This window comes from Piliocolobus tephrosceles, chromosome 2 (assembly GCF_002776525.5).
Source record: "Piliocolobus tephrosceles isolate RC106 chromosome 2, ASM277652v3, whole genome shotgun sequence".
Taxonomy (NCBI): Eukaryota; Metazoa; Chordata; class Mammalia; order Primates; family Cercopithecidae; genus Piliocolobus; species Piliocolobus tephrosceles.
In genome coordinates this window covers 6,892,462-6,912,034 of record NC_045435.1, presented here as the reverse complement: position 1 = coordinate 6,912,034, position 19,573 = coordinate 6,892,462, and the positions used below count along the sequence as shown (strand labels likewise).

At 36.1% G+C, this 19,573-nt stretch overlaps 1 protein-coding gene across 10 annotated transcripts in view; it reads right to left on the bottom strand.

Annotated features, from left to right (window-relative positions):
- ABI3BP (ABI family member 3 binding protein) overlaps positions 1-19,573 on the bottom strand; it is a 251,566-nt gene that overhangs the window by 61,228 nt on the left and 170,765 nt on the right. For 5 of the 10 annotated variants that reach the window (XM_031935102.1, XM_031935104.1, XM_031935103.1 and 2 more), the window contains 14 exons: positions 18,887-18,970; positions 17,376-17,435; positions 16,515-16,598; positions 14,848-14,904; positions 13,752-13,811; positions 13,007-13,087; positions 12,250-12,309; positions 9,982-10,056; positions 8,810-8,866; positions 8,056-8,127; positions 7,573-7,620; positions 6,754-6,819; positions 4,480-4,554; positions 1,150-1,224 (listed from right to left, as the gene is read on the bottom strand). In XM_031935102.1, the coding sequence (XP_031790962.1) occupies positions 1,150-1,224; positions 4,480-4,554; positions 6,754-6,819; positions 7,573-7,620; positions 8,056-8,127; positions 8,810-8,866; positions 9,982-10,056; positions 12,250-12,309; positions 13,007-13,087; positions 13,752-13,811; positions 14,848-14,904; positions 16,515-16,598; positions 17,376-17,435; positions 18,887-18,970 (954 nt within the window). Of the gene's footprint in view, positions 1-1,149; positions 1,225-4,479; positions 4,555-6,753; positions 6,820-7,572; positions 7,621-8,055; positions 8,128-8,809; positions 8,867-9,981; positions 10,057-12,249; positions 12,310-12,331; positions 13,088-13,751; positions 13,812-14,847; positions 14,905-16,514; positions 16,599-17,375; positions 17,436-18,886; positions 18,971-19,573 lie in introns of those variants that run through there. The other 5 variants (XM_031935108.1, XM_031935109.1, XM_031935106.1 and 2 more) reach the window with 2 other exon arrangements.

The following is a 19,573-nucleotide window of genomic DNA, read 5'->3' as shown; positions in this document are numbered from 1 at the left end:
AAAAAGGATGAGTTTGCGTCCTTTGTAGGGACATGGATGCAGCTGGAAACCATCATTCTCAGCAAACTATCACAAGAAGAGAAAACCAAACACCGCATGTTCTCACTCATAGGTGGGAACTGAACAATGAGCTCACTTGGACTCGGGAAGGGGAACATCACACACTGGGGCCTATCATGGGGAGGGGGGAGGGGGGAGGGGGGAGGGATTGCATTGGGGAGTTATACCTGATATAAATGATGAATTGATGGGTGCTGACGAGTTGATGGGTGCAGCACACCAACATGGCACATGTATACATAGGTAACCTGCACGTTATGCACATGTACCCTAGAACTTAAAGTATAATAAAAATAAAATAAAATAAAATAAAAAAAAAGATAATATCTAGTGTCATTAAAAATTAAAAAAAAAAAAAATGAGCTTGGCTTTTCAGAGAAAGTTGTTCGGTTACCAGTGGCTTCCTGAGGCCACTTGACGACTTCATGTAAATAGTGGTGGTAATATCCATGAAATGTCTGGGCCCTTGGAATCCCCACCCTGGATACTCCACAAACATGAGATTACCTTCCCCATATGGGAACAAAAGACTTTCTCAGATGATTGGCAAAAAATAGATTTGTAACTAAAGAAACCATTGTGTGTGTGCGAAAGAAATTTCTTAACCCAAGCTATGTCTCCATAAATTTGTAAAATAGAATGTGACAGGGAAAAAACTCAATGTGGACATAGTACAATTTACGTATCCAAGTAAATGACTAAACATCACTGCCTCTATTTATAAAAACACTAATTTATCATTTGTAGGGAAGAGCAAAAGTCTTTATCTTTGTGTTTAGTGAAATATTTGAGCATAGCGTAGCTATTATTGGCAGCATTTTTTTGTAAGTCAGGGAATAAGAGAACTTTAGTTCTAGGAAAGACATTCTAACCTTGGTATAATTCTCTGCCTTTTGACTACGATCACAGCTTTACTAGATGAACAAGTGGGCACTCTTATGAAACTCCTGAAATTATACCACATATGATACAACATGGGATTTAAAAATAAGTGAAATATTGACCTCACTTCTATCAAGTCTCATGTTTCACTGAAGCAGAGTGGGGCAGTCAAACGCGTTTGGCTTAAACATGAAATAAAGCATTTACCAGGTGTGGTGTATGACACTTCTGGACTCGGTGACGTTTTTGGTTTTGCAGTAACACGCTGGGGCCCCTTAGGAACTGAAAGAGAGAACTCATATTGTAAGTCATTTGGTTTCAGCACCTTCCAGTCATGCTTAACACATAACGCATGCCAAGGTGTAGCCTGAACACTGACAAAACAAAGTATTACCCATACGGGAGTCAGACAGAAGACCAGTCCTTAAGCTCTACAAATAGCTTAGTTAGAATTCCATTTAATTATAGAAGAGTGAAATCTGAGAAACTGCAAAATTTCAAATTACAAAGCATCAGAGTAAGAGGACGACTTTTTAGAAATCTATTTCAGAGGAGACAGCAACTGAATGCATGTAAGAGAGCTTTTCTTTACTGGATATGTTTGCTTGACTTCTCCTTAAACCCATTTTTATGTCTTTCCTTAAAGACAAAGTAGGTAAAGATGGTGAGGTCAGGGTGGAATCCTATGGAGCATGGATATGTTTGAAGTCCTCTCAGGCAACAGCAGAGTGGTAAGCAGACAATGCAATGGAATGGGTTGGTTCACATCTTACCCGCCCTGCATTTCTCTGGCCCCAGAGAAACCTTCAAATGAATTTGTTGACAACTAAAATTAGATTTCCACAACTGTTCCTTGAGAATAATAAAGTACTAATATAATAGACACCAGGAAAATAAGTCTAACAATTATAGTGTATTCTACAATTTCAAAAGTGCTTTTATAAGGTTTACACCCTTTGAGTCTCACCATAATGTTGGGAGGAAGGAATTACTAGCTACACTTTAAAGCTGAGGAAACAGAGCTTCGGGTGTGAGACAGCATCTGCTTGAGGCTATGGTTATGAAGTACCAGAGTCAGGACTTGCACCAAATGCTGAGGATCAAACATTATCAATAGGTCTAAACACTTGGGCTCTCTATATCCCAGTTCTGCAGGTCAGATTTTCACTTGCTTCTCATTTTTTAAGGTGAAATAATAAACCCGCCCTAACTCAAGATATGGTTATAAGAATCCAATGTGAAATGTCCAAATGATGTGAAAATTACACTATTATAATTTTTTTCCACTTCTCAAGGAGCTTTACAAATTTGGTTTTGAAGAATCTGAGTATATTCTGATTTTCACATTGTTTGCCCATGCAAAATCTAGGAGCGCTCATAATTTTGATGGTTATAAGAAATTCTAGGCATCCAATTACAATAATGTTGCTATTTCCTGTAAACACTCGGATCTAAGAAATCAAACTTTATTGACTTATCAAATATTCCTTATGCTTTTTTTCAGATTTTAGATCTCATTTTGCCTCTGAATGCCAAATATAGATTTAAACGTTGCCAATTTATAAACACACTTTCAGTAACACTAACAATAAAGGTGACACACCCAAATTACAGAATCTTATTATGTGAAAGGTGGTAAACAAAATTTGTTGCACTTTAAGTTGTAAATACTATAGATAGATGATATTACAGCCCAACAACAATAGTTTGTATTGGTATCATGCATATAAACAGGACACTCTCCTGTCCAAATGACTTTTTGAAATTTGCAGGAACTAGCCAAGGGTAAGGGAAGAAGTATTAGAATCTGACTATTTGTCTTTAAAATATTTTGTGATATATACGTGTACATATACACACCTCCTTGAAAAACTATCAAAATCCAGGATATTGCTGGAACCTATTACACGAGTCACATTCTTGTGGGATAAGGAGGTCTCAATTCTACCCACTTTGAAAAAGAATAAGTAGAATGCATTTTGTTTTTCCTGACCAGTTTTCCAAATTGTTCCCTTACATTAAGTAGCACTGACAAAGCCAGAAGTGTCTGGTTTGCAGCTATTTTCCACAAGAGATGCTGATGGACTGGAAGTTGCTTCAATCGGGACTCTCACTACAGGCTCTCTCACTACAGCCTGGCAGCCACTCCATTGTTTCAGAGTTAGAGAGTGGAACTCACTGAGCACGTGAATCTCTGAAGAGCCTGGCTTGTCAAGAAAGGTTGGCTAAAAGTCTAAGTCAAAATGAAATTAATTTGAAACTTAGAATATAGTATAATAATGGAAAATTAGAGCAAGCTCCTGATTTACTAAACTGCATTTTAATAAACAGTACAAAGTGCATCTCAAAAAGATAAAATCGCAAATAATTTTGTCCTATCACTTCATATCTCCTTTACCTTAAAAATTTTGTACTGACTATGATTCATGCCTGAGCGTTTTAATTTTTAGTATTTATTTTTCATCTTTTATAGTTCAACATTCAAGTGTTGAATGTTCATGCTTTCTTCTTCCCATTTGTTTTCTACTTTTGTTCTATGCTTTATATTCAAATTCAAAGCTGAGCTTCTTCTCAAATCATTTTGTCTGTTATTTTTAAAGTTAGATTTTAGTTTCCTATTATAACAAATTTAATATACTTTATTTAATAATTTGGTATATTCTTCATATTCATTATTATTCACTAATCATTATTTTCTCAGACTTTTAGTAAGTTAATGTTTCAAATGTATTATTTAAAATTTCATATTATTTTGGGGGAATGCTGCCTTGGTACCTTCATATATTTATTATCAGAATAAATTATTTTCATTACTAAGTTTTAGTAATAGAACATATTTAAAATTATGCTAAATAAGGCAGATTTAAAATCATAGAAAAAATTTAATGATAGGTAAAATTTCCCTTGATATTAGAGACCACACCTAAAACTACAGGGGTTTTCTTTCCCCTGTAGAAAAACAAGAATGACAGTACCTAATGGAAGAGATTCTGAGGTATGAATAAAATATTTGTGGTGGGAATCCAGAATCACTACCTGGATCAAGCATAATGTGACGGTGCTAAACATTTTCCTTTCCCCAGACCAGATCAGTGGTAGCAAAGGTTCCTTTCCCGGTATCCTGGGTGGGTACACCTCAGACATCTGTTGTAGTCCGGCCATGTATTGAGGAAAATGTCAACTTAGATGATTGACAGAAGGAAGCACATTCAGGAATAGTGGAAGGGATAGGAGCGTAGTCTCAGGTTGGGGAAGGAAAAGGAAGTAGGTAGGCTACTCATTCTAAGCAATGCCATTCATGTCCACCTCATCGTCAATAACACAACATTAAGGGAAGCTTTGTGGAATAAGCTCTTCCAATGATGTACTTTTTTAGTAAGTCCAAAAAAAATTTAAATATTTATTAGGTTACAGAGGAAGACTTGCTTTGCAAATGTTAAAGACTCAATCTGCTATCATAACTATTAATGAACAATTTGCTAGAATAAGCCCACTAACCTCAAACTTTTCAAGCTAAAATGTAAAATATATCTTTACCTGGTTGTGTTTGTGGAATTCTTGGGCGTGGCGATGTTTTTGGCTTAGAAGGAGCACGTGGTGTCTGCTTGGGAGCTAAAAAAAAGGATATAGGTTCGGAAATCTTGAGCCCTTCAAGAACGACAGTACCTAAGCCTCTAGAAGCTCAGAGATGTTTACTGAATGGTTGAAGACCTAAATACGCAACGATTAAGGCTCCTAAAGGTCTGTAAAGTATAGGAAGGCAACTTTTTTATGTAACAGAAAACAAAACACAAGTCACATTAAATGATATCTAAGATGTTCAGCTGGCAAAATGAAACTTGGGATTTCAGAAATATTGACATCAAATACCTTTTAAATAGTTTGAAAATAAATTCATAATAACAAGAATTCATCCTTATTGTAAGTTCATATAATTTTATCAGAATATTTAGTTGTACTCTTTTAAATGCAAATACATGTTTTCTAAATAAAAAACAAAGTTAACATGTTTTAGTCCAAATATATAATGTATTTTAATAGCAAGTGCTAATGGAAAATTAATGTTACTAAACAAAACGCAGTTTTATTAGTTATATAGGGGGAAAAGAGGGAAGAGAAATTGAACACCAAGGATATTTTCTATGGAGAGTTATACCTTTGCTGAGCAAATCCTAAAGAAATTCTAGGACAATCAGTGTAAAAACCAATTTTTTCTTCCCCCAAAAAATGAAAAATCTATCCTGCTGAAGGAAAGCAATTATCAGATGCAAGGTTGCAGCTTGTGGAAACACCTCATCTGGTTGAACTAAAATGTGTTTGGGATAAAGAAACGTAAGAAACATGGTCAATGTCATGTAGTTTCAGACACCTTAAGAAAAACTTGCTGAAAGTAAGAGTTATTTGACACCAGAAGTTTCTGAAGGAGTCTGCAGAATCTTCTTCCTGATACTAAATGAAAAAATACAAGGTATACAATGGTTTCAGTGGAATCTTCTTGCCTGTAGAGAGATGAATACTGATAAATGTTGGAGATGATCTGGTTTAGAAGCCTGGAACCTGGGGGTTTAGAGCTCCCTTTGCTAATCACTGGATCGACGGTCTCAGGTTCTTCACCAAAAGTTACACAATTTTTAAGAAACCTTCCAATCTTCAAATTCTGTCATTCTAGAGTTTCTCACAGTTTGTGATTTTCTGATTCTCAACTACCCTACTTGCTAAAGTTCTAACTGATATGCCACTTACTTTCCCCAGAGGATAAGAAAGACCATCTGAAGGTTAGGCATGTCATGAAGCAATTCCATGAAAAACGATACAGAATGAGATAAGAATCACTAATAGCAGTATTTACAATGAGACATTCCAATAATATTATTATAGTTATTAAGAACAAAATTTGGAAAAGTTAGGTATAACTGTTAGATTTCATTATTTTAGTCAATGTAGGTTTTCTTTTTTGTTAAAAAACTGTAGGGTTTATAGGCAACACCTAGTAGGATATTCAGCAGACAATGAGTAAACTTAAAATCCACATCTCCCTTTGAAACAGAGTAATGTAAAAATAGTTTAATGACAATCAAAACAGAAGTTTGGGCTTACTTATAACCTTCTATTTACAACTTTCTATTTATAACCTTCTATTACATTGAAACCTATAGCTATTGAGAGGATTTTTAAAAATAAGAGGCATGTTTAGTTATTTATGTTGATTATTTTTCATTCATTTCAAACTCCACTACTATGTAAAGCTTTGTGATAAGCCAAAGTAATTGTTCTGATTTTGTTTTTTCTTATTTGTGTGCAGTGAAATGGCCAAAGCACTGCAGAAAGGAGTGGAAAGAAGTAAGGTATCTGAATAACTACAAGGTGACCGGCCAGTACACCCCCTTCCATGTGGATTGCAGTCAAACCTGTTTCTGGAGGTTTCTTTTAAAGTCAAACTCAAATCAGAAAGCTTAAAATACTTTTTACATGATCACAGAACTTGTAAAACTAGTTGAGATGAATTGGAATTAAAATTAGAATATATATCTTTTAAAATAGAACAGAATATAAATGTTCTTCCCAGAAGCATTCCTATTCCCTGAATTAAACACTTGCAGAGTAACTGAGAGTTATTTTTCAACCATGTCCTAAAGAATAACACTGCCGTTTGAGTAATTATCAATGACAGCGGGACATCAGACAGATAGGATTACCCATCAAAGTCTGTGGGCAGAGTGATAAAGTCAGGGCCTCTGATGTCTTGAGGTGACCATGCTGACATTCTGTAAACACTCACCTCATATATGACATACAAAATAACGTATTTACCGGGTTCAGTCTGAGGCTCATCTGGGCTGGGTAGGGTTATAGATTGAGAAGGCAGAGGCGACGTTTCTATGGTAATTGAAGGAAAGTACGCGGGTTACTATAGCACTCGACAGACCTTGAGTACAGATAACAGGCAGGATGGTAACAAATATATTTTTTAAAATAAAGAAAATTGCAAGTCTGCAGCAAAACAGCATTCCTACTCCTTCATAATGCATTTAGTTTAAAAAAAAAAAAGGTTGGAGATGCAGCTTACAAAGTACTTCTAAAATTCTCATTTCACATTAGAACTCTACTTCCTCAACAATGCCAGAAAGATATATTCAATAGGAATCATGAAGGGAAAAAGAATTTAAAAAAATATTATAGTATGAGTCATTTAAGCAGCACTGAATTTCACTTAAAGAATGGAGAAGAAAACCACGTATGTAAATAAATGTGATGGGATGAGTGTTAATGGAAAGTATGTTGCTAGGTCAGAAAGTCTAAATGGATCATCACACCGAAAAAGCATTATCTGAAACATCCGACACAATGCCAAGCTGGCAGGATGTACAGTGTTAGAAAAAAAATTTTTAGATTCAACAGTTCTGCTGACTTATGAAGAGAAAAAAAGCAAAGTCTTGTTATACAACTGAATGGGAGGAAAGACATTTTTGGACAATGGTTACGGATAGGAGCACCTTGAAAGAAAAGCAACTGCCATGGTGAAGAGTGACAGTGTAACATGAATTCACAATGAGATAGACCCGGAGGTTCTCAGGCAATGGTGGCAATGAGGACAGAAAGCACACAGGGTTGGGCTACCGAGGTTATTACCTAGTGTGGTCTCAGGTGGTTCAGACACATATGTAACAGATTCCACAACTGTACCAAAACAAAGGAGAAAAATTTTAGAAACTAAGATATTAAGCTATAGTGAAGTATTTTTTGAATATCAAATTTTATTAAGAATTTACATCATAATTTTACAGACAGGACAATGGATTTAGACAGGAAAAAAGAATTAGGAGAAAAATCCTATTCTATAATACTAAATCACCAATTAATATTTATGTTTTAATTGTCATTAACTGGGTTTACAATGTTATTATACCTCAACCTTTAGACATCAGCAGAGAAACAGGAATTTATTTCTGTATTCAGAGAGAGTCAATTATCACCTTAAGAATTCAAGAATGTTGGAAGCTATAGCTCTTCAAATCTGTTTAATTGTGAATCAATGTCATATTCCATGGATGTAACTGATGTTAATTTAAAATGTGTAGAAAAAATAAATCCAAGCATTAAAACCTTTGCTACCTTCAGTCTTTGGCTCCTCTGGCCAGAGTGGTGCTTTGGCAGTGGGATATACATAGTCTGTTTTGGCTGGTGCTAGGGAAGAAACGGGAATGGCTGGTTAGTGGTGGGCAGCCCAAAGCATGCTGTAATAGAACCCTGCATTTAATTTGAAAAAGAATTGAGCTATCTTAAGCAGATACACTTTTGAGAATAATTAACATTTAGGTAGATTTTGAAGATGACCACAATTTAGGAGGGCAGAATGAAAGCAGGAAATGAAGGCAGTGTGCTATGTGGGAAACACGCACACCCCATACACAATGTACGGGAGACTCAACAGCAATGCTACCTGGAACAAAGCAGATAATTCCACTTCCATTTTTTTTTTTTTTTTTTGTATAAGAATTCCAGTTAGAAACACATGTAGAATGAATACTTGGAGAGCAAAAGCATGGGATGAATCCTAAAAGTGATATGAAAGTGAAAAATAGGTTGTGTATATATGTACATACTCATATTGAAAGAGCAATCAGAAAAGGTTAAAATCTTCACTTTGAGTGAGAATAAGGAAATTATGAACCTTGCATAGCAATACAGCAGATGTGAACACAATGTGCTGTATACAATGACACTCAAGACCCATTGGATGAGCACAGACAAGCTGTGAGGAGCAGGTGGCTATGAAATGTCACAAAGCATGAGGACGTCCAGAGATGACTTTGCAATGAGATGGAAAAGCACATGTGCTTGACTTGCCATTGGGGAACATTTTTACCTATAGTCTTCTTTGGTGACTCAGTACTAAATGTAACCGATTCCAGAACATCAGAAACTAGTAAAAAACAGAAAATGGCACAATTGATAAAGGAAAGGTTGTAAGTATTTACAAAAGTGCTTTGCATGCTGTAAGTGTTCAATGTTAGGATAACAACATTATTAACACTAAGAGAAGCTCTCATAACTGAACTGAATTCACAACATTATAACTACTGTAGGTTACCATTAGCAACCTACTTTGTACATTCAACACGGGTACCAAAATGTCATTTATCTAATTAAAAGATACTCAGAAGAGATGGAAAGAAATTACAGTCCTATACTAGAAAAATATAGGAATCCAGTGTTTTAAAATAAATGTCAGGAAGTAGCAACAACATTGCTAATACTGATTTTTAAAATTTGCATCCATTTTTTTCCCCAGACCGGGTCTGGCTTTATCAAGCAGATGGAGCAGGGTGTCATGAACATGGCTTACTGCAGTCTTGACCTCCTGGGCTCAATGGTCTTCCCACCTCAGCCTCCTAAGTAGCTGGGACTACAGGCATGCACCACCATGCCCAGCTAATTTTTGTATTTTTTGTAGAGTTGGGGTTTTGCCAAGGCTTGTCATGAAATTCTGAGCTCAAGCAACCCACCAGCCTTGGCCTACCAAAGTGTTGGGATTACAGGTGTGAGTCACTATGCCTGGCCTATTTACGAGCTTGAAGGGCAGTATGTTTTAAAGGGTTCACATTGTTTATGAGGAAATTTTATTATTTTTATTGAAGTGAGAAATTTCTCCTTCCTTGATGGTCACATTTGAACTAGTGTTCTTTTAGCACAAATTTAATTTACTATTAAAGAGAGCCACGAACTGGTAACTGATGAAAAAATAAGGATAAATAATAAAATTAGTTCTTCTAAGTGGTTTGTCAACCACTTAATCAGATATGTGATTATTTTCTAGAATGATACAAATGCAATGAAAAGTATTTTTATACATTCAAGTAGTAATATTAATGTATTACTAATTTAACAATATACAATCACAAAAAAGAACATTGTGCAATATTTACAATTAATGTGTATTCCTTTTTCATTTTTTATCTTTGGAAATATAACTTAGAGAATTACAATGTGCCTCTTAAAGCACACAGTATACCCAGACAGATAAAACAATCTATTTACCAGGTTGACTTTCTGTCATTTCTAGGCTTGGTGATGTCACTGGTTTCAAAATAAGAGTTTGCAGGTCAGTGGGAGCTGAAAGAAGAGGGTCTCAATTGTAAAAGTAATTTTATTTATTTCATAGGTTTTAGACAGAGGTAACAGTGAACTAAAACACACAGACCCTGAAAATCATGAGGTTACGGAGAGCCATACAGAATGTGCCCTGTTTAAAGCAGATGTCAGCAAACTATAGCCCTTCCAAGTCTAGCCCTCTGCCTGGCTTGTGGGCCAATAATGGTTCTCACATTTTTTTTTAAGTGATGGGAAAAAACAAAAAGTGGTATTTCATGACACGGGAAAATGATACGAAGTTCAAATAAAGTTTTATTGGAAGACAGCCATATAATGAACTAAAATTGTTCAGGGCATATTCATGTATCAGCTTTGGTTGCCTTCCAGCTAAAACAGCGGAATTGAGTAGCTGTAACAGAAACTGAATGGCCCACAAATTCTAAAATAGTTATTGTTTAACTTTTCACAGAAAAAAAAAAAATTGCTGACTCCTGATTCAAAATGTCCTTCTGAAAAAGCATGAGCCTATTTGGAAAATTAAGTTCTCATGGACTATTGTATCTGAATCTCAGTTCCCACAAGAGCTAAGAGCTGCCTATAACTGATTTCATGATAGTAACATTAACAAAATGCTAGGAGCGCTTTGTTCTATATTTTAGTTTCACCATCCCCTTAGCCACCCTTAACAAGTATTGACACTTGTTTTATTTGTGCTGTTCCCACCCTTCCACCCTATAATCCAAATCCTATAATTATTTCAAAGCCCAACGACTCTCTGTCATCAGCCCACATCGTTCCTTGACTCCTGTAAATATTTTGTTTTTAGTACTCAAACAAGCAGTTCTCATAGGAGGAAATTGCTCTATATCTGGAAAACTGGATCTAAGAAAACCTTAGGGTTTCTTCACAATTACTTTGTACTGTAAGAGGTAAAATCTGTCCTTTCTTTTGGTTTCTACCTCTGCTCCTTATTCCACCCCATTCAATTGTTAATATGGTGCTGGGTACACAAAGAATGAGGAAGTGATTGTTTTCTTAAGTAAAAGTAGCAGCACCATTGAGAAAGAGATGAATGAAATGGAATAAGAACTGTGTAAGATCCATCCGTTGTTAGATACAGTCCTTATGCAGGGCACACGATGAATTTAGCCACTGGATAGATCTCCCTCAGCTATGAATCTACTAATAAACCCTGTAATTGTCAAGCTGTTGACCACTATAAGTGCCTTTTCTCTCAGAAGGCACAGAAATGGGAAGATATTCAAGCTTATTTTGGTACCTGTGATTCAAGTGAAATGGGCTAGAGGGACACCTTAAACCTTCTAAAACCTAAACCATAGATTTTTGTTATTTCAACTGAGAGGCTTTAGGGAGTTTAAGGTCTGAGGGATGGAATAACCCCTATTCATCCTCCTTTCTGTTTTTGAAACTAAAAGATGATGATCTTGGGTTGCTATAGTGTTTGTAGGTCTAGAAAGCATTGAAAGCAGTGTATGTAGACCTATGTTTTCTAAAACAGGTTAGATTTTCTTGAGTTTATTTCCTAAATTAAAAAATATTACTACTTTGTTTCTGATCACTAAGGGTTCCCTTAGAGACCCTTAGTATGAAGTTCAAATATCACATATGAAGTGATTAAAGGAATAAATATTGGACGTGTGTAGATATTCAGAGGGATTCCTACTTAGCAAAGATTAAGAGCCATTGCTAAACCGTGGTGAAGAAGAGTGGTCAAGCTCATCAGTGATTGAGGAGCCTGGAACTTTCAGGGAAAAGCTATTTTAATGTAATAGGGACACCTTATTCCTTAAAATAGGAAAAAAATAATGAGACTAAGACACAGGTTTTATAGAAACTAAGTTACTCAAAGGGAGTTCATGGTACTTAATTGTTGCTTTATAGATCTAAATACCAAATGGAAGGGTATTTAGGTCTATAAATACTAAATACCAATTTGGACCTCAGATTTAACACTGAATCATATGGTGCAATTTTAAAGAGAGTTTCACAATGGACAGCTGTCCTTCCCTGGGTCCAGGGACATCTGTGAAAAACAGGTAACACTTGAATTAGGACTGCTGACTATTTTAAAATGAAGTGTAGAATGGAATAACAGCGTCTTAGGAAGCAGAAGTAACTCTGGCCATGATGGTGCTCAAGTGGGTTTTTAAGTAGCAATAAAAAGCATTTAATGCAAGTCACAAAAATCATTACCAAATGTTGTTCCTGGAGCATCAGTACTATGAACAACAGGTTCAAAGCCTGTAACAGAAACTAACCAAAAGCAACATTAAAAAAAAAAAACCCTCAATTTTTATTTTCACACATGAGTTTCAAATTATACACAACTTTTTTTAAAACTTTGGAATTGATAGGAAGCATATAGTTGCTTTTGGAAGATTTGGCCACACTAGCTAGAACAATTCATCACAGAAGGTAGTTACAATCTTTGAACTCTGCTACATATATTGATATTATCCACATGAGATTCTCCTAGGTATTTGGTTTTCTAAATAGTATGGATGTTTGCTTTGGGAATTTGTTTAGGCAACAGATATGAAAATATATAGAGAAATATATATGAAAGTAACTTGTTGCTTTTCTTGGAAGTTGAAAAAAATGCCTGTTCATGTAACCATGTCTATAACAAATGGATCACATGTTTCAATGCAGATATAGCAATAAATACCCATGAGTATGCTAATCTCGCTGTAAACACATCTTTAAAGAGGGACCAAGAACGTCATCCAAACCAAGTCATTGAGGAGATCAGGCACACAAGTATCCCCAAGCCATGTTCTCCTGGATGCCTCTGTACGAGAAGCAGCTGCTACCCATGTCAAATAATTTGATTCTTAGAAAACATGATGACTGTTACTTCCTGTCACAGGCATTTCTTTAGGACTTCGTTGGGACAGCCCACCAGGGTTCAGGTTCCTTGGCTCCTTAAACCAAGGATTCATACATTTACCCGATTTGTTCTGAGGTACTTCAGGACTTGATGTAGTTTTGGGTCTGGGACGGGGACGACGTGTCCGTTGTGTTTTAGGAGCTGAAGGAAGAAACTTTGGATTACTCTAGTGAAGGTGGCTTTGGAGACAAACTTTAGGTTTTTAAAGGTATGTCATATTTCCTTGAGATTTAAATCATATGTCTTTAAAGATTAAAATATTTTCTATTTTGTTAATTTTTTTTAATCACTGAAAGACTCTTGAGAGAGAAAACTTACATATAAAATCAAGTTGAAAAGTGAAGAGACTCACACATCTTTAACTTCAAAAACACTAGAGCCAAACTCTGGATGACAGAGTCTTAGGCTCACACTAAATCTTTTGAGTATGCCAAAGAATCCATGATACCATAAGAACTGTTAGAGTTTAGTCAGTTTAGATAAGATATAGCCACTAGCAACTGTGTTTGAAATTTAGCTTTAGACACGAATGCTGTTTAGACAAAAGCACATGACACAAGTTCAAAGAAGATTACATGGTAGACTCTGAACTAGGTCCATGCATAGCTTTTGAAAATAATAGGTAACTTCTAAGGATCACTAATACTCCAATATAAAGTTGAAGGACAATATAAAGTTGAAGGACAGCAAAGGATGACAAGATAGTCCTACAAAGCTGATGACAATGTGATTATGATAATGACGGAATGGATTTGAACATAAGCAGGGAAAGATTATTCAGGAACACAGAATATAATATCATTACCTAATGTTGTTTCTGGAAACTTGGTTCTAAAAGTGTCAGGTTCAAGGACTGTAGTAACAACTAGACAAAAATAATAAAGCAAAGAGATTTAACTTGAAGATTAATGTCACACGTCAATTTTTAAGCGTCAGAACTGAGAGAAAAGTAAGACTTGTTTTTTTGCAGATTTGGCCAAACCATTGTCAGGCACCCATAAGTCTAGTAAGATAGACTTGCAAGATAGCATTGCACTCAGTTTAATATCACTATGTGGTCAACAAGACATTCTCCTAGATGTTTGATTATCTGATTCTTGCTACATATTAGTGGAAGATTGTTGGATAAGCTTTTTACACCTTTGCATAATATATGCTTTTCTAACTGTACTGAAAAAGGTATTTATCAGTCTACTTGCACTTCTATAGAAGTTGGGATAAATGTCTTGTTATCTACTGTTTAAATAACTATGGGTACAATAAAGAGTTCATATGTATGAAAGCATAAAGAACACCATGTAATTAATAAACTGTGCTCATCAAAATCTCAAAGTATTCCTTGATTCAGTAAAAGTTAAGAAACTGTTAAACCTTAATAGAGATGAATAAAGAGTCAGTCTATCCTATTATGGAAGCCTATCATTAAAACTTTCAAGACTTATGTACATTTTACAATTTGAGAATTTACTATAAACATCATTCCTTGAAACAAAAAAATCAATGTTACACAGATCCTAATATAATAAAAAATAATATAAGCAGAGAAACACTGTGCTTCCCTATAATTGATGAGGAATAAGCAGCACAAATAAAGGATAGCTAGAGATTCGTGTTTGAAATGCAGCTTAAAATGGTTAATACTGTCTAAACAAATGCACATGATCGCATGACATAACGTTGAACAGTTAAAAGCAGTTTGATGTCCTGATATTAGTTCATGCACAGTTCTCTCAAATTCAACTGATAATTTGACACAGAGTCTAGCATAATTTCAAGATAAAGACTATAATGGAATGATGACAAAGAATGACAGAATGGTCTTACAATGTAGAAGAAACTGACTACAGTGGTATGACAATAAGCAGGAAGAGCACTATTTGAAGGACACACATTCTCATTACCCATGGTTTTTGGAGCTTCAGTTCTGAGAGTACCAGGTTCAAGATCTGTAACAGGAACTAATTAAAAGCAATGAAATAAACACTTGTGAAAAGCCAGTAAATTATATCTTTCCAGTATAATACTGCTTCAATCAGTATATAGCAATTTTAAGAAATTTTCTGAAATTTGATACTTGTTATTTGAAGACTTGGCCATCTTATAGCCAGATAAACAATTTTTAAAGAGGCACTTAGTCACAGCCTACACAATTTGGCACACATCTCAGTAAAGCCCACATAATATTCTCCTAGGTTTCTGAGTACTTAATTCCAACTAGAATACTTCCTTAGAAGCTTATTCAGACATTTTGCCAAATATATACTTATCTAACTGTCCTAGTAACTGTTGGCATGTTTGTGGAAGCTTTAATAGTGTGTCTAAATGAGCAAGAATATAGTCAACAGCCTGTTTGAGAGAAGACATAGCAAAGAATAAAGCAAAGTGAATCTTAGCGAGATTTCATTTGCAGTAAAGGCACTCAACAAATTAGGATAAGGGACAAACACACAGAGTAGCTCTCTACTCTCATCATAAAAATGCGGGACCCTAGATGGATGATGCTTCTTGGGTCAGATGCAGACTTTCGAGTCATATCTTCAAGGACTTCCTTCAGCTGCTCTTATAAACCCTTCCAAATGCAGCTGTCATCACTACTTAGAAGCAGAATCCTGTGTGTTTCTGGAAGCCTGTGCCCGCTGACTGGCCTCTACCCCTCCTGTCTTTCTGACTCTCTTCATCTCTAAGATTTTAAGACCCAACTTCTTTCCAAGTATTTATTCTTATTCTTCATAACATTTTCTTTTTCTAAGTTTATAGATGCGTATAGCACCTCTCAAAACAAGTTCAATTTGCCCAGATACACTCTCTTGCTTCAAACTTTGGGACAGGTTTTGACCTTGACTATACTACAGAGTAAGATGTGAAAAACAAGCTTCCTCCTCCTGTGATAGCCTCACAGTTGTTGATGTGGCTGTGGGAAGACAGAAGGCACTTAAATATTTTTCTAGAAATAAAAATGCAAGTTCTATTTAAGGCATTTTGTCTTTATGAGGACAATTGAATGAAATAAAAAGTAGTAAATAAGAGGCTGGGTGTGGTGGCTTACGCCTGTAATCCCAGCACTTTGGGAGGCTGAGACAAGCAGAACACGAGGTCAGGAGTTTGAGACCAGTCTGACCAACGTGGTGAAACCTGTCTCTACTAAAAATACAAAAATTAGCTGGGCGTGGTGGCACACGCCTGTAATCCCAGCTACTCAGGAGGCTGAGGCAGGAGAATCACTTGAACTGGGAGGCGGAGATTGCAGTGAGCTGAGATTGTGCCATTGCACTCCAGCCTGGGCAACAGAGTAAGACTCCGTCTCAAAAAAAAAAAAAAAAAAAATTAGTAAATAAGATACATAGTAAGAGACAAACCTGTATGCAGAAAGTGCAAGGAATTCACCTGCCACACGGATCTATCCCAATTGTGTTCTCCTTTGCTAACTCAACAGGGGGAGCAGCAGCAGATCATTTTGTGCCTTCACCCACACAGTGCTCATACGGGCCATCACTCCCATCATTGGCATCAGTTATAAATTCCCAAGAACTGCTAGGATGAGCTACTTTAACCAGAAACCCAAATTTACCCGGTTTGGTCTGAGGAACCTCAGGACTTGGTGTGGTTTTAGTTTTGGGACGTGGACGACGAGTTCGTTGTGATGTTTTAGGAGCTGAAGAAAGAAAACCTTCAGTTACTACAGAGTCCGTAGTCCAGAAGCTATGAGTAGCATGACATACGGTTTGAGATCTCTTAAAACTTACTAGATTTTCTCATATTTCAGGAAATATGTCATTTTAACTTTTTAATTAGGAACATTTACTATTATTATAATAGTATGTCTCCTTTTACAATTGAAGAAAGTTTTTTGGGGGAAAGTGTCATATTCTAAAATGAAATTGCTAATTTAAGAGTGAACAATAGTCAATAGGACTCATCAAATAAAAAGGTTAAGAGTCACTGCTAAAATATCACAGTGCTGGTAGTCAGTTGTAAGTTCTTTCACAATTACTAAAATAAGACCACATAATTAACAAAAATGTCAATCAGAGAATATCACATAGATAGCAAAAATGAGTGAGTAAGTAGAACTTTAGATTTATAAAGAAACTCTTTGGTACCACGATAATGTTAGAATCAAGAAAACTGCATTTTAAAGTCACCTTTAACAAAAAAATTGGTTAAAAAAACACACTGGATGACAAAATAATTTCAGATGGTTACATACCCAAAAGATAGCCTGAGTTAGGTTCATGCATGGCTCTTTTAAAACCAAAGGGTGATTTAAGAGTCAATACTTTCAATACCTTTAGGATGAAGAATATGATGGAATGACAACAGAGAATGACGATGTAGTCTTAAAAGGCATAAGAATCTGCGGCTATGATGATGGAATGGGTTTGACAATGAGAAGGAAGAACACTTAATGAGGACTGTAACGTGCTATTACCTTGTGTTGTCACCCAAGTCTCAGTTCTGAGTGTAACAGGTTTGAGCTCTGCAGTAGGAACTGACCAAAAGCATTAAAGTTAACCAAATGATTATTTTAAATGAATGTAAACTCAAAACTTTTCTTCAAAAATGAGTCTTACTAGTATAATACAGCTTATAGAATTACATGGCAACCTTTAAAACTAAAAAAGTAGGCAGTTGATTTCCAAAAATTTGGCTATACCTAAATCAGGTACCTATTTCCTTATTCCTCATTCTGGTTATCTAATTAATAATCCAAAATGGACTACATACGTATTGCTAGGAATTCATCTTTGGAAACAGACAGAGGTCTTAGCATGATGAATTGAGTAGGATATACCTCCATTCTGAGCAAAGAAAGAACATGCCTTCATGTGGAAAGAACAGCTTGCTGATGTCTACCAGATCAAATCTCAACTGCTCCATCAGGGACCTAGGCCTCTCCGCCATGGGTATCCATGGTCCTAGTGAGATTCAGAAGGGATTTGCCTGTCATCTTGAAGTAAGACTTTTTTTTTTTTTTTTTGAGATGGAGTTTTGCTCTGTTACCCAGGCTGGAGTGCAGTGACGTGATCTTGGCTCACTGCAACTTCCACCTCCTGGGGTTCAAGCAATTCTCTGCCTCAGCCTCCTGAGTAGCTAGGATTACAGGCACCCACCACTATGCCCAGCTAATTGTTGTATTTTTAGTAGAGACGGGGTTTCACCATCTTGGCCAGGCTGGTCTTGAACTCTTGACCTCATGATCTACCCACCTCGGCCTCCCAAAGTGCTAGGATTACAGGTGTGAGTCACTGGGACCAGCAAAGTAAGACATCTTTTTATCAATTGTCCAGTTAGACTGTCTCCTCTGGTTGGTCTCTACTTGTGTCTCTTCCTTCTGATTTTATTCTTCCCACCCTTCTACTCATCCCTGTGTCTGGTGATTTCAAGGCTCCATTTCTTCTTAATCTATATTTCCCTACTCCAAATATTTACACACCAAGCACATCTTGTTGATAGCACTCCAAAACCAGTCTCATATTTGCACAGATACTGCCCCATACCACCTTTTACTTTATTTACAAAGGAAAGGCTTCTGTTCTCAACTGTCTCACAGGTTTGAGGATCAAAATGCATCTCTGACACCTGATATATACCCCAACTGTGCTAATATGATTGGGAGGATATCTGAGGCACTTAATGTTTGTTGACTTGAACTGAATATGTCTAATTTTTCTAAAGTTTTATTTGTAAGAGATAAATGGAAGTTAATAAAGTGCACAGTGCCAGAGAAGACTGCACAAAGGAAGCATGAGGCATTCAGTTGCTTCACGGATCTCCTAACAGTGTTTCTCTTACAGTTTCACAGTGCGATCTGCTGCTGACCATGAGTTGTAGCTTCCCTCTCACAGGGGCCTATTGGTTACTCCCAACCACTGGGATTACTCTTAAGACCATGCTGGCTTAGGCTGCAGGGACTCTTTAAACCAGGAACACATGGTTTACCTGGTTTGGATTCAGGTACTTCAGGACGTGGTGTGGTTTTTGTTCTGAGACGTGGACGACGTGTCCGTTGTGATGTTTCGGAAGCTGAAGGAAGAAGTTCTTGGGTTACTACATAACTGCACTATGATTCTAGAAGCTGTGCGAGGTAAAAAACATGACTTTCTACTGCTTGATAGGTGTTTGCCTTTTAGTTTGAGATTTTTGTCACATACATTCCTCCTTATAGATCTTTTATCATAGAAAGTTCCTTAAGACAAAAATCACTTTTTAATTTGAGAAATAAAGATTAGAAATTTTAATGAAAATCTCATAGGGTAGCTTTACTGGGTACCAAAAAGGTTAAGTACTATTGCCCAATTTTAACAGATAATGAAGGACAGTTTCTCTAAATCTGAGATTTGCAACTTAGTCTTTCCATTTTTGGCACATATTCTATAGAGCTATTAAAATCTGAATATATTGTGACCTTACTAGAGACAAAACAATAAATTTCTATGCAAATAGAAAAAAGGGTAGAAATTTAGGTGCGCAATGGGTCCTCTTGGCTTTGTAAGAGTTAATAGCTTTATCTGTCCAGGTAGGAATTAGAAACCCACTAATATGTTTGAAACACAGCTTTATCACAAACACTGTTTAAACAAAACACAGAATAACATGACAATTCAAGCAGGCCATGTCTTCAAGTAG